This window comes from Alligator sinensis, unplaced genomic scaffold, assembly GCF_000455745.1.
Source record: "Alligator sinensis unplaced genomic scaffold, ASM45574v1 scaffold118_1, whole genome shotgun sequence".
In the NCBI taxonomy this organism is placed as follows: domain Eukaryota; kingdom Metazoa; phylum Chordata; order Crocodylia; family Alligatoridae; genus Alligator; species Alligator sinensis.
The window spans coordinates 2,705,674-2,718,268 of NW_005841850.1; the positions used below are offsets into that span (position 1 = coordinate 2,705,674).

Consider the following 12,595-nt stretch of genomic DNA (forward strand, 5'->3'; position numbering starts at 1 on the left):
AGCCAAGCTGGAATAACCAAAGCCAAAGGAATGAATAAGGAGAAATGGAAAATTTCTACTCCTTATTTTTCCGAACAAGAGCATATCAGGTGCTTACGATAAGACTGGGCAATTCAGTGACATTGCACTGCTTTGGGGGAGGCATGGGATGCTCCCAGTCAGTCCGAGGACCCAATCCCACCCTGCTCAGATCCTTGAAACCAAGGTAACACATCTACTTTTGTTCCTCTCGGTTTGAAGACAACATCCTGGAAGTGGTGAAGGGAAACAGGACCCACCTGCCCTTGGCATTAATGGGGTTTCCAGGACTGGGGCAGGATTGAATCGGCTCCCACAGAGATGCCTAACAGCTGGAATAGCATCTTGCCCCATCTAGGTTCCCACAGAGATCCTAACCTTGAAGGACTCATACTAATGGCCAATAGAAGTGGGCTAAACACACATTTATTTCCTGTTGCTTTTATTCTTTTGTTCTCCCCGTATGACAATAGCCTGCTTGTCCCCATGACAGACCCACCATTGATTTTTGCAAGTGTCAGAGACACCCCAAAACAATAATGAACGCGTCTCTCGCCAGGCACATGAACAATGTCACGCATTAACCAGCAGCAGAACAAAACCCACAAACAATGGACTGGAAGCTTGCACGTACTAGGATGCCACCTCAGGACCGGTATCATGGTGGTGCTTTGTGCATGCAGGTAGCTTTTAGCACTGCTGCCCAGTGTGTGGCTTGCAGCGAAGCATGAGTTTGCCCAGTGTAAAAGTATAAATTATTTGTTGTCTGCAAAGACATGAAAAGCAGCAGCGTTTCCGAGGCAGCCGCTAAGGCATTACATCAGAGTGCTTTTGAGTCCCAGCTGGGAGCATCTTGAGGCTGGCACATCACGCTGTAGGTCTTGTTGATCATCTGGTTATTCCGGATGAGACATGTCATTTGGGGTGAGCGGTGCGGGGGCAAAGCGGGCTCGGGGGATCGGTAATGGGAACCGGGATGCTATGCACTGGCTGGTGTAATATGATAGCCCTGCCTGGGGTGCTGGCTCAAGGATGTACTCCAGAGCCTCTGGGTATAAAAGCCTGAGCTAAAACAGCCACCTCCTAGCACTGAGGCTGTGTGGCCTGGCTCCTCCATAGCAAACCAGAGGGCTGCACTGAAAAAGCACCGGCTGCCAGTTCTAGCGCAGCCCAGGCCCGCAGTGGTGAAGCTGGGGGGTCGCTACCTCTTCCCACTAGTTGGATCAAGGACACAACAGATCATAGGGACCCGTCTCCCCTTCAGACATATAGGCAATTGTGCTGTCTTGTAGCAGGGGCTCACTGGCCGAATCCAGCACCTGCCACTATTTACACAGATCTCTGTGTACCTGCAGGGCAGTGTGCTTCAAAAGGCCAACAGCAAATCTGCAAGAAAGAAGGTGAATTAAACTATTTTTAGGTCTCCCCAACCTGCTGGATCCTCCTTTGTGGAGGCTCAAACCTAATTCATGCCTCTGAAAAGATTCAAGATTTCTGGCTTCACATTAAAAGTACCCTATGCCCCTTCCTGCCTGGGCTCTGCTGGTTTGGATTTTTCTGTTTCAAATGCATGTAAGATCCGACTGCTAATAAAAATGATTCCTGAGCCAGGTAGGAACAGCATGTGGTGAGGTGTAAAATCAAGCAGCCTAGCACAGCGCAGCCAAGCTCTGTCACAGCATACATGTGTGCTGCCAATGCCAACAGCTAGCAATAAGTGTCCTCAGGGGCATTAACTGAGCTCTCTCAGTCTTCCCCAGTGGGAGGCATGCCTTGATTTTAAATGGTTCCCAACTGGGGCTTTTGGCTTTCAACCACCTCATCTAAGCCATGGCTCATCCAAGTCCCCAGTACACCGCACCTCTACATAGCAGCATTGGGCCTTACCACTCTGCTTAGGAAAGTACTTTTCTTCAGCAACTGGCAAGGGAGGCCTTTCATGATGACAAGCATGCATATCCGTGGCCCGCTGGCCCTCTCACTAAGCTCATGTCATGGTCACAGACAGCAGGGCAATCCCCATGCTCTCTCGCATTAGCTAAAGGAGACTCTCCACCCGGCCGTAGCAAGTGTGTGGAGTACAGCTAAGCCATGGCAGCTCTGCCCAACACAAGGTAATGATATACAGGCAGTCCTCAGACTTACAACACAGTTGGTTCCTGAAAAGCACGTTTTAAGTTGAAATGTAACTCAGAATGATTTTCCCATAGGAAACAATGTTATAAATGGGGGATTGGTTCCTGAACCAAGGCCCGATACCCTATTTTCACCAAAAATAGCCCAGAATTTTGTACTCAATCAATTATAGATGAGTAATATAGCTACATTAATGTATTATATTGTAAATAGCAATCGTATCGATTTGGAAGGACTTTTTTGAGGTGACTTTGCTGGACTTTTTTAAAGACTCTTAGTTGGACTTTTTGAAGGGCTCTTGACTGGAGTCTTTGCAGGAGTCTTGGCTCCAGGTTCTTCTGGAGTTTCGTCTGCTTTCTTAAAGAAAATGTCCAACGAAGAGATAGGCGATGCAGAAAACTTGCTTGCTGGCGTAGCATCGCATCCGATCAAGAGTCGTAAAGGCAAAAATGATGTCAGAAAGTTGAAACAGGGTGTCAATTTATAAATATTGTAAGTGCAAAATGTTGTAACTCGAAACGTTGCAAGTCGAGGACTGCCTATACATGCTTCACAGAGGCAGCCTTAGCTTCAAGTGCCCATTGGGATTTCAACTGCTTGCATCAGCTGGCTGGAGCTAGTTATATAGCACTGGGGATGTGCAGGGGGCCTTATGGGAAAAGGAAGAAGAGACAGCTTTTGTCCTGAGGTGTTCACAGTCTCTATTATACCAATCTGCAACAGCCAGCTGCCTTTTAAGCAGGAAAAAAATCCAGGCTACAGTGCCTTTCAAAGCCTGGACCATTTCTACTGGAGATGCAGTCCACCATGGGGCATTGCATGCCCATTACACTTGACTGGACACCTGATGCCTACGCATCATGGTTTATCTAGTTCCTCACATGCTGGCTATGAAGACTAGCCCAGCCTTTCCTTAGCCCCTTGCTGGTCACTGGCCCTCTTTCTCCTTCCTCACAACAGGCAGTTTCTTTCCTCCTTGCCACACTAAGCTAACAGGAGCACCCCTCAGCGTCCTGCTTATGTTGTGCCACAGTTAGCAAATGGAGAAGCAGAGTAAAGTAGCAAGGGGGTGAAAAGGACAGCTGGGTCACTCAGAAGGGGCCACTCTTTGCCTTGCCAACACACTAGCTGTTCCCCAGGCACTAACCCATGCCTTTGCAGCATGTCTAAAAGGATGGCTGGACACTGGCTTTTGCATTTATCCAATGTTCCTTCAGGGAGCTAAATCATTTTCAGGTAAGCATGTCTTTGCAGGAAGCGATCCCATTCACATGGCTTCTGTATTGGCCGATACTGTCCTCCAAAACAGACGTTCATGTCACTCCCATAGCCAGTTCAGTACAGAGAAGCTGAACGCTGAATTCAGCTTTGAGGCAGCTGACAGCAGCAGTTTTAGCCTCTGGAGCTGGAAAACGTTTGAATGCAACAGGATTGTGAAGTGATAATTTCCTACTGTCAGAAGGAGGCTGAAGAGCCATCTTATTAGAGAAGAATCACACCTGCTAGCGGCTGCCCGGTCTGTTCTTGCATAGGGTCTTTTATTGGAGATTACTCTTGACCACGTACAAGGAAAAATGCATAATTTTATAGTTAAGGGACTGGACTAAGGTTGAGGAGGATTCACTGTGCAGCTTCAGGTTTCTACAACCTCTAGTCCTCTTTGGCAGGGAACACTTTGAGCAGCCTCATCAGCTGATCAAAGTCTCCCAACAGGCAACTCCACCGCTTAGCAGCAAGCCCAGGTGGGAAAGCTGAGAGATGACAACTGCCCTTCCAGAGATGCTTCCATGTGAATGTGGGATCATCAGGTTTTAATATCCATCCATCGTTAACACAGCACTCTCCCTTGAGATCCAGTCCAGTACTGGGCCAAGAGACAGGAAAAAACAAGCAAGCCCCATTCCAAATGGAGTTTGTAGCTCGTTACATAAGAGCCTTAACCTGCCTTTCATCAATCCTGCATTGACACCAAAAACCTCAAGCACATTATTTTCTTAAAAGCTTCAGCTCCAGCATACATGTAATTAAGCGAACATCTCCTCTTCCATTCAAAACAAACATTTCTAGCCTTTCTGATTATACAGGAAACTCAGCACAGGTGACACAGGCTCACCTTAAGGCTGAAAAAGCAGAAGGCAAAGGAAATGAAATATTGTTGGCGAAACAAAATCAGGAGATTTTTTTTTTTTTTTTAAATCAGTATTACAATTTTTGGGGGCCTAACTTTGGATATTTGAATGCTTGGGGTTGGCAACAACGTAAGAAGTTCAGATGCAAGTTCATCACAGCAAGGACCGCCATGCTGTGTATGATCAGCAACTGCAATACTAAAGCTTTATTCTCTCTTATAATTCAGGTTTGGACACACCATATAAACACCTGCAGCTACAGCAGTGCATCTCCTCGATCTCCAAACTAAACAGTCCACAGAGAAAAAGGTTTCCAGTGAACGTAAGTGCCCAATACCTTTTCTTTGTCATTCTCAATGTGGAGTTGGGTCTGTGGAATTCAGTGATTTTATCCCTTTGAGGAAAGCTAACTTCCCCATGGCTGGCTGGGACACCAGAAAATGTCTAGAAAATAAAATCAGAGCTGCATCTGTAAGGAACTCAGCTATAATGGGTGAACTCACGACCATCATGTCACTAAAATGCAAGCTCCACCCTGACAGAAGCAAGCCACCAGAGTTACTGGTGGCATATGCAACCTGCAATGCAGTGTTGCACGTGGGATGTCCTTGCAAAGGGTTTCTTTGATTCAGTTTAAAGGTCAGAAGGGACCATTAGAAAACCTTGTCAGCTCTCCCAAGCCATTAACTGATCCCCCATTATCCCTTGCGTTGAGCCTAATAACTTGGTTTGGCTAAAACAGTTGTAATTTGGATAAGGAATACCCAATCCCAGGCTGAAGGAAACACCTGCTGATTGACCTGCACTTAATTAAAAGCACTGGAGTTGTTCCCCATTTGCTTCTCCACTGGATTTAGGGAAGACCTCAGTGGCTGTGTTGAAAAGGTTCTTCCCCCTTTTTATTGTCAAAATAGCAGGAAGTGTTGGAGGTCTCAGAGGATGTGCCCTGCAAGCTCACATCCCTTAACTGAAGGGTTAGGAGTGTCAGATGCTTAGCAAAAGCTTCTTTCCTCCAAAATATTAATTAGCCATAGACAATAAATCAGCAATAAAAGGGAGCCTTACAGAGTCCATGTAAGAAACCCTTGCCTTTATGCTTGCTCAGCTGTCACTTGCTTGGTTCTTAGGGTACAATTGTTGCTCGTTCTCCAGTCTTCCAGCAAGGAAAGGGACTGGATTTCCAATGTGGAGAAAAACACGCCCCAGTCATCATCCTCAAGGAAAGATAAAGAGAAACATTCTAATGCGTATTTGCTTTGCAGGTGCCACGGTTCCCCTACCGAGAAGAGGGAGAATGTATTTGAAAGAGGAAGGCGTTGCAAACCCCCAATATATATATATATATTTCAAATACTCAGTTAAACATTTCCCTGGGATTCCCTTGAGCCCTGAGCAGTTTGAAGCTAGTGCCTCTGCACAAGAAAGCCAAGATAGCTAATCTATTTTCATTTGCTAAAGTAGGCAAAGTGCAAAAAAGCAACACGCCGAACAGCATAAACACTTGAAAGATAATTTGGAGTCAATTAAGTGCAGAAGAGATTTTTCATTATTATTTGCATGGGGTAGAGCCTAGCAGCCCCATTATAATAAAGCACTGCACGCGCGCGCGCGCGCGCACACACACACACACACACACACACACACACACACACACACACACACACACACACACACACACAGAGGCCCGGCCCTGAAAAGCTGTATACCATTAGCAGGTGTTCCAGGCATGGTAGGATTGTGCCTCCTTCCCTTGTTACACTGGCCAGAGCTCCTGTTTGTTTGTGCTGCCCTGCTCACACAGTGTTGCTTGTATTTTACAGGGTGAGTAACTGAGCCAAGGAAGCTCCTCCGGTTCTAATCCACCAGGCAAGACAATTGTTTCCTTGGCAGGAGATCCCACGGGATCCCTACCCATAATGGAAGCGTGAGCGCGAGGCTCCTCCATGACCTCCAGAAGCCACAACTCCTTGCCGCGAACTCTGATGGCTCCTCGCATGCTTTCTGAAGGGGCGCTGGGAGGCATCTCCCAAATCACCTCCTCTCTGTACCTGAGCAGGGGCAGCGTTGCCTCCAACCGACACCTGCTTTTGGCTCGAGGCATCACCTGCATCATCAATGCCACCATCGAGATCCCCAACTTTAATTGGCCCCAGTTCGAATATGTCAAAGTGCCTCTGGCCGACATGCCTCAAGCCCCCATCTCCCTGTACTTCGACAGCGTGGCCGACAAAATCCACAGTGTGGCGCGGAAGCACGGTGCCACCTTAGTCCACTGTGCTGCAGGAGTGAGCAGGTCAGCCACCCTGTGCATCGCCTACCTGATGAAGTACCACAACGTGTCCCTGTTTGACGCTTACAACTGGGTCAAATCGAGACGTCCTGTTATACGTCCCAACGTGGGCTTCTGGAGGCAGCTGATAGACTACGAGCGGAAGCTCTTTGGGAAGACCACGGTTAAAATGGTACAGACGCCATACGGCATCATCCCAGACGTTTACGAGAGGGAGAGGGGACCTCTGGTGCCTTACTGGGGTATTTAACGTGACTGCATCCATGGGAAGAGCAGAAGGGACTCGTTCCGAGTCGACCAGACTAGAGACAATCCCTTCTTTCTACGGCCAACTTCAGTTCTTCACCACAGGGCAGAACCTTAATTAATTCACACCTCACTAACCTGAAAAGCCAACAATTTCCCCTACTTGTCTTCAAAGCATACATAAGCAAGTAGGCCTCATTCTACCTTCCACTGATTTAGCAGAGTGAGGTCTCCTTACTAGCACTGATTCCCATCACAAAGCACCTCTTCCACCCCTCCATCCACCCCCACCCAGTCAGTTTACTAGCATACTACAAGCAAAGAGCTAAAAGGCATTTGGCAGAGTTAATGAACAAAAGTACACTTTGTGATGCAATAGCCTGGATATTTCTTTAATAGCTTGTTTGCTTCCTCGCGAAATCCTGTAGCTGATAAGGAGCAGCACTAGCACAAAATGAATAAGGTCCTACTCTAACTCAGCGGGTTTTTTAAGAGCCAGAGAGAGGAGTGCAGAAATTTTTGCTAGTGCTGTTATTTTAACTACTGTAGTGACTTATAATATTATATAGTGTTTAGGAAATCTTTAGCCAGCATTTACTCCTCATAAAGTTAAGTCAGTCCAAGTCTGCCACAAACAACAGAATCCAAAATGATTAAAATAATTGCAATATGTTCCGCAGCAGAGTAATAGTCCCTGAAAGCACTTGTCCACCTGGATAAATGCATATATGAGTACGTGTTTGCAGGATGGGGGAAACATAGCAGAGCTCACTTCAAAGCGTAGCTCAGTACAGAAGTGATGGGTTAACCTTTCCCACACCAACTGGCAAATGAATGCTTAGGAAGTTTTGTGCATGCAGCTACCCTCGCAAAAGGGTTGAGCTGTAGTGTTTCATTACCCAACCAGTAAATTGGAAGTAGGGAAATCTGCTGGATCACTTAGCTCCAAGTACAGCTGCAATCTGCCTCAGATCTTTTCAAGTTCACTTTGTTATGGCCTCAAGGATTATGTTGCATTCTAGAATTATCCTGCTCAAGACACACTGATCTAGTAAACCTGCAGTACAAAGATGGCTCTATGGAAAAGGCTTCGGTTTCTTTTTTTTGCTTACAATGAGAAAAGGAGCGATTCCAACCTGAAAAGCAGTAGATGTTGTTCAACGATCAGACAGCCGAGTCATGAATGTCATCCACACACTTGCACATGGGCAGATATTGATATCACTAATGCAGAACTGGAACCCCAGGAGAACCAAACCAAGTAACTTGTTCAACAAAGCTGTTTGTGTCCTTTCCTGCATCTCCGAAAGAGGAAGACACAGATTGCTGGATGCTGAGAGATAAACTTTGGATTTAAAATGAGAGACTATACTTGTAAAAATTCTCAATAAAGATTATAAACAAGACCATGCCTTAGCTTCCTGTTCGTGATTGGGCTTTTAACATCTCTGAAATTAGTGGCAATATTGCTTCAGCTTCCATAGTGCCTTTAATGCAAATCTCAGGTTCAAACTGGCTGCTATTAAATGTTGTAAATTGGTTACTGGTAACTCGATGGCATTGCTTACCATTAAATCCAAACTTTCACGTCATGCCACCATATCATTCTCATAACAGGAGGTGGGTAACAAATGGCTTCATGCAATATTTTTGTCTTCTGTAACTGTATCGGAAATGTTGGTGTGTTCATTTAAAAAAAAAAAAAAAAAAAGCACAAGAAATGACCACTGGTGTTAGACAATGTTGAACCAGACAGCGTGAAGATAACCTAGGCAGGATTTTTTTCTCCCTAGGTAAATCAGAATGATTGAAACCAATGGAATTATCACCAGTGTAAATCAGTCTGTTAGTGGGTTCAGCATCTGGCCTCTGCAGCCTGAACCTCAGAGATTGAGTGAGAAAACAAAATCTGATTGGAATCAGATTGCTTGAAATGGGAGACACTTGATTACTGCAGGGCTGGAAATCAGTTTTCAAACCAACTGTGAAGATATGAATGTCACTGAAGTGGGCAGATGCAACATGCTGAGCACTATTCATTGGGAAAAGAAGAACAAAAGTGATTCTTTTCTTGGGTCCGATTAAACATCCAGAAAAGTCAAAGCTCCCTGCAATGGGCCAAAGCCAATAACAGGGTTTAGTTGCATACTTGGGCAGAAGATGCAAAAATAAATACATGAATCAATCAATCAATCAATCAATCAAAGGGAGAAGAAACCTGAAGACTGCTCTTGAGGCACAGAAATGAGAAGCAGGTGAATGAATAATGCGAACCCAATGCATACATGAATCCAAAATTCTGGGCATGGGAAAAGCATTGTAAATACTCAGTTACTGGGAAAATCTTTATCCTTTCAAAGGCAATTAAAAGTGTCCCAAAATTACTGTTTCCCCTGAATAGCTATACCCTGATTCCTCTGCAACTGAATTGCTATTAGCTGTGATGTATTAAACAAAGCAACAAAACCCCCCAAGGATCTTACCAAAAAGTGGCCTTTTAACCTCAAACTGCTGCCCTCCAGCACACAGTTATATTGTTCTAGGTTTCTCTAGTGATATCTATTAAGGACTGTTTTAAAAATGGGGATGCGTTTAGTTCAGTTTCCTCAATGTGGAAGGAAGTTTCTTCTGCCTTTTGCAGATGGGCAAACCAAAGCACAGGAGAAATCCTGGCCTCCACTGAAGCCTGTGGGAACAGAATTCAAGTCTCCCGACTCCCAGTCCTGTGCTTCCAGCATAGGAACTACCGTGACAACAGAAAAATAGCCATTAGACCAGGGACCAGCAATAATCAAACCAGATACCTATAAACTGCAAGCAAAGTTAAAGGGTAGAACTGTACATGTCTTAATTGCAGAACTGCCACCAACTGATGAAACTAAATGATTTGGAAATATGTTAGATGGATTTGAGAGGGAAAGGTCATTCTTCCAGACAGGTAACCCCACTGCTAGCAAGGAGCTATCCTTGCTTAAACAGATTTTTAGACCTACTGCAGCCCACTTTCAAAAGTTGCTAGGTGAGGCATCTCAAACATTTGCCAATCACAAAGAACAGCTGCCAAATATAGGACAACTTTATTGCGAGGCAGTTCTCTAAGTGCCCAGGGACTTAATATTACTATCCGTATAACTCTGCTTAGAAAGAAGCCAAAGCATCATTATGCTGTATAAGCAATTGTATTCCCCTCCATCTCCATCAAGTTATTCTTCTAGCCTCGGTTGTTATGCTGAAAGGCAAGGCATAAACTTATTCACATTAAACTTCAAATTACTCCTATTTGTACTTTCAAATAAATGTCAAGGCTTATAGAGTAGACAGTCCTAAGAGCTTTTGACAGCATAATCTTTTCTTTTTTCCATTTTGCATTTTGAGTGTAGGATGTATTATTACAAGCATACCCCTGGGTAACAATATTCTGAGATAATGTGTTAGCCTTTGAGATAATGGCCTACTTTGGCCACTAGACAAAGAAGAACATTCACTCCAGAAGAGCACTGGGACAGGAGGCAGAGGGGATGGACTGTTAGTGTTAACCACTGATCGGGGAAAGCATTTAAGTATATGCCTAACTCTATGCACTTGCTAAAGAACCAGAAAAATCAATGGAATTTACACACATGCTAAAGGGCTTTGCTGAATTCCAACCAGAGGCAGGCTCCTATTAATACTCCTATCACAGTCAATATTTAATTGATCAAAACATTGTTTTACCGACCATTGAAACAAGTGCTGCAAAAGACTTCTCAAAGTGTAATACATGCAGGACACCGAGAAGCCGAGGGCAGATCTTAAGTTTGTTTCCTAGCCTCTGGCCTTGTAAAGTTCCCAGCAAAGGGACCCCACACAAACACGGAACGGACCCGCTCTGGACATAAAAGGCGAGATATCAAAGCAATTCAACAGCATGTTGTAGAGACGTACCAGCTATCCCCTGCAACAAGTCACTGTAGAGATTTTTGTCAGAAATCACTGGTTCTTTATTGAGATGAACATTTCACTGAGATTCAACAAGAGGATCAAGCCACTTCATGGATTAGTGATGTAAATCACATATTCAAAAGTAAAAGCAATAAAAGCTTTTCTCATCAGGTTTAAATTACCAGCAACAACTCTAACACAGCACTAATTAAAACAAGAGCTTCCACTACTGTATTAAATCACAAGGCAAATGAATATTCAGTTGACTGCAGAAAGAACCACAATAGAAAGGAACATTTTCTGATGTAGAAATATTCCCTTTAAACTATGATATTTATGTTTTAACCTGGGAACTGGAAGAACCAGATTAAATACATGCCCAGAAAGCAAAAAAGTCGCTTTAAGAAAGAGTGGTTTGCACAATAGCAGGTTTTATTGGGGGAAAAAAAATCTTTTTCATTCTAAATTTCGCTAATTTAACACATTACTAATTAGGAAACAATGTATCCTTTAGATTCGCTTCACACATTTCCTTTTCTTGACCTCATGGACTGTACTTCATTGTAACTGCATTTTTACTACAGGGTTACTCCAAGAAATGGAAAAGCTGATTAGCTCAAAATACATTTTATGGGAAAGCCAACTGTTGCCAAAGGTGAAAAATTATTGGAATATTCAAATGTGGAAAGCACATAGTGATTCACATGTTTTTTTCTTTATCACAACTCCAAACCTTTACAAAGGAAGATTAAACAGTTGGGGGATTAAAAAAAAACCCCACATGACAACAGCTAGGTTTGACTGGTTTCTAATGCTTGAAGGTACTTCATATCACTTCATATATTATACACTCAAGAGCTCGGGAGGAGGGAAACAGCCATATTAGGAACCCAAAAGAACATTAACAGTATACAAAGATTAAATTAACCGCAGTAATAATCAAATCGAAAAATCAAGATATACACAGAATGCAAAATTCAGTTTCCACAGGCAACTCGAAGAGAGAATAAGTACATTAAAAAAACAAACAAACCGTTTCACACATTTCATTTCATTAACGAAATGGAACACACCAAAAGAGTTACATTTCCAGAACGCTACAACCGAAGCGGATCTAAGTGTGTGTTAACCTGCGCTCAATTAAAAGCGAGGGAAAGTGGTCTGACATTACAGTGTAGAAAATACTGTAACCTTGGATACAGAGTCCAAGGACACTGGGCCTTTGGCTAACAGTATAATAGCTGAGGAGAAGCTGAATGCAACACCGAGTCATTTTAATGACTGGGATATGCAAGTGGAATGCCCTTATCAGCGGTATCTAAATGTAAAACATTTGCATCATGAGAAAGTGTTTAGAAAACCGCCTTTTGCTTGACATGGACACATTCATACCATCTGCTGCCCTCCCCGTCTGTACAGAGGATGAGACTAGTAGTGTCATACTTCAATAAGCTCTCCTATAATTATACTTTTAAATGTCCTTTCCCTATTTTTATGTGCCGAAGACATGCTGGCTACATCTAACAGGGGACATACCTGGCTAACAAGTGGGAACAAAGAAAAAAAGAGGTCACAGGAAAAGACTTGACACTAGTACAACAGCCAGTAACGTACAGTATTCAAAATACAGGTTTGTTGTAGAGTTTGTGTTGTAGCCAGTTGAGCCCATGTCATTCCCCTCTAAATAAACTGATGTAAGAGATTTTCTCTAGTTTAAAAATATATATATATATATATATTGAAGACCAGTGAGGGAACCCAAGTCAGTAAAAGAGCTCCTTTTGTCACAATACAAGCAAGAGCCTGGAGTGACCACAGTATTTAACCACTTAAACTGTCCCAATGCCTTCAGCAG

General features: G+C 43.8%; 2 protein-coding genes across 2 annotated transcripts in view; one reads left to right on the forward strand and one right to left on the reverse strand.

Annotated features, from left to right (window-relative positions):
• Positions 1 to 8,230, forward strand: part of DUSP14 (dual specificity phosphatase 14) — a 19,173-nt gene extending 10,943 nt beyond the window's left edge. The window contains exons 2-3 of the mRNA XM_006016075.3: positions 4,511 to 4,605; positions 6,104 to 8,230. Of these exons, the coding sequence (XP_006016137.1) occupies positions 6,227 to 6,823 (597 nt within the window). The 5' untranslated portion in view covers positions 4,511 to 4,605; positions 6,104 to 6,226 and the 3' untranslated portion in view covers positions 6,824 to 8,230. The remainder of the gene's footprint in view (positions 1 to 4,510; positions 4,606 to 6,103) is intronic.
• The window catches only part of SYNRG (synergin gamma), a 123,443-nt gene that overhangs the window by 62,353 nt on the left and 48,495 nt on the right, over positions 1 to 12,595 (reverse strand). The window lies entirely within an intron of this gene.